At 46.9% G+C, this 2,222-nt stretch overlaps 1 protein-coding gene across 1 annotated transcript; it reads right to left on the minus strand.

The window, feature by feature from the left end:
* Nucleotides 1-522: 522 nt before the first annotated feature.
* LOC123731713 (uncharacterized protein C8orf34 homolog) lies at nucleotides 523-1,434 on the minus strand (the record flags this gene model as incomplete). Its single annotated transcript, XM_045711115.1, has 2 exons — nucleotides 1,294-1,434; nucleotides 523-654 (listed from the first exon to the last, which is right to left on the minus strand). Coding segments are annotated over exons 1-2 (271 nt in total), but the record flags the coding sequence as incomplete, so codon positions are not given.
* Nucleotides 1,435-2,222: the final 788 nt, after the last annotated feature.

Consider the following 2,222-nt stretch of genomic DNA (forward strand, 5'->3'; position numbering starts at 1 on the left):
GTTATCTATAGAACCTCATTACATCACCCTTCATTCATTCTGTCCCCAGTTATCTATAGAACCTCATTACATCACCCTTCATTCAGTCTGTCCCCAGTTATCTGTAGAACCTCATTACATCACCCTTCATTCAGTCTGTCCCCAGTTATCTATAGAACCTCATTACATCACCCTTCATTCAGTCTGTCCCCAGTTATCTGTAGAACCTCATTACATCACCCTTCATTCAGTCTGTCCCCAGTTATCTATAGAACCTCATTACATCACCCTTCATTCAGTCTGTCCCCAGTTATCTATAGAACCTCATTACATCACCCTTCATTCAGTCTGTCCCCAGTTATCTGTGCTATAGAGTCTTGACTAGCGTATTCATCTGGCACTGGCCCACTGGACAATGAACCATGACTAATTTAATGGGAAAATTACGTCCAATGACAGAGGAACTGACAGGACTAATAGAGGTGCCATTGGAGCAACATAAAGACTTCTATAATGACAGACTGTAGATATAGCTATACTCACAGGACTTAGATTCTGCTGAAGGAGGGGAGATGTTAGACACAGCCAGATCACTCTTGGATTTCTTGGGTTTGTTCGGGTGGATCTGCCAGTGCTTCTCATAACTCCTGAAGTCAGGACCTCCCTCACTCTCCGCTGAGAGAAGAAGGTACCAGAACAGTAGTACACACACAACGACAAGGAATGTGTGTGTTTGTGTGCCTGTGTGGACGTGTTTAACTATACTTGTGAGGACCAAAAGTCCCCACAACAATAGGAAACAAACACAAATTTCACAAATTTCACAAATTTCACCAAATGCTATTTTTAGGGGGTTTACGGTTAAGGTTAAAATTAGTGTTAGAATTAGGTTTAAGTTTAGGATTAAGATTAAGAGTTAGGGTTAGGTTTAGGGTTAAGGTTAGGTTTTGGGGTAAAGGTTAGAGTAAGGGTTAGTGGTTAGGAAAAACAGGATTTTGAATGGGACTGAATTGTGTGTCCCCCACAAGGTTAGTTAAACAACATTTACATTTACATTTAAGTCATTTAGCAGACGCTCTTATCCAGAGTGACTTACAAATTGGTGCATTCACCTTATAATATCCAGTGGAACAACCACTTTACAATAGTGCATCTAAATCTTTTACGGGGGGGTTAGAAGGATTGTTTGTGTGTATTGCGTATGTGTGTACACGATTGCTCACACGTGCATGCTGTGTGAGTTTCCGTGAGCTTCTGAGTGTAGGCGTGTACATGTGCACGTGCACGTGCATGCATATGTGTCTGTGCTCCTACCTGCACCGCTCTGGGCCCACAGAGCGGCGGAGCCCGCCAGTGTTCTGTGCAGCTTGCCGGGGCTGCCTGGCTTGGTCTGCAGGTGGCTGATGAGAAAGGGTACAGGATGGTCTGGGGTCTGGTTGATCAGACTGGCCATCATCTCCTAGCAGGAACGGCAGAACAGAGACACGTCAGAAAGACAGACAGAGGAAGAGGGGGAGAGAAAGAGAGAGCAGAGATGGGGAGAGGTAAAGAGAGAGGGGAGAGGGGGAGAGAGAGAGGAGAGATGGGGAGAGGTAAAGAGAGAGGGGAGATGGGGAGAGGTAAAAAGAAAGAGAGAGCAGAGATGGGGAGAGGTAAAGAGAGAGGGGAGAGGGGGAGAGGTAAAGAGAGAGGGGAGAGGGGGAGAGAGAGAGGAGAGATGGGGAGAGGTAAAGAGAGAGGGGAGATGGGGAGAGGTAAAAAGAAAGAGAGAGCAGAGATGGGGAGAGGAAAAGCGAGAGAGAGGAGAATGGGAGAGGTAAAGAGAGAGGGGAGAATGGGGAGAGGTAAAGAGAGAGAGGAGAGAGGTAAAGAGAGAGAGGGGAGAGGGGGAGAGGTAAAGAGAAAGATGGGAGATGGGAGATGGGGAGAGGTAAAGAGAGAGAGGGGAGAGGTAAAGAGAGAGAGGGGAGAGGGGGAGAGGTAAAAAGAAAGAGAGAGCAGAGATGGGGAGAGGTAAAGAGAGAGGGGAGAGGGGGAGAGGTAAAAGAAAGAGAGAGCAGAGATGGGGAGAGGTAAAGAGAGAGGGGAGATGGGGAGTGGTAAAGAGAGAGGGGAGATGGGGAGAGGTAAAGAGAGAGAGAGGAGAATGGGAGAGGAAAAGCGAGAGAGAGGAGAATGGGAGAGGTAAAGAGAAAGATGGGAGAATGGGGAGAGGTAAAGAGAGAGATGAGAGAGGTAAAGAG

This window comes from Salmo salar, unplaced genomic scaffold, assembly GCF_905237065.1.
Source record: "Salmo salar unplaced genomic scaffold, Ssal_v3.1, whole genome shotgun sequence".
Lineage (NCBI taxonomy): Eukaryota > Metazoa > Chordata > Actinopteri > Salmoniformes > Salmonidae > Salmo > Salmo salar.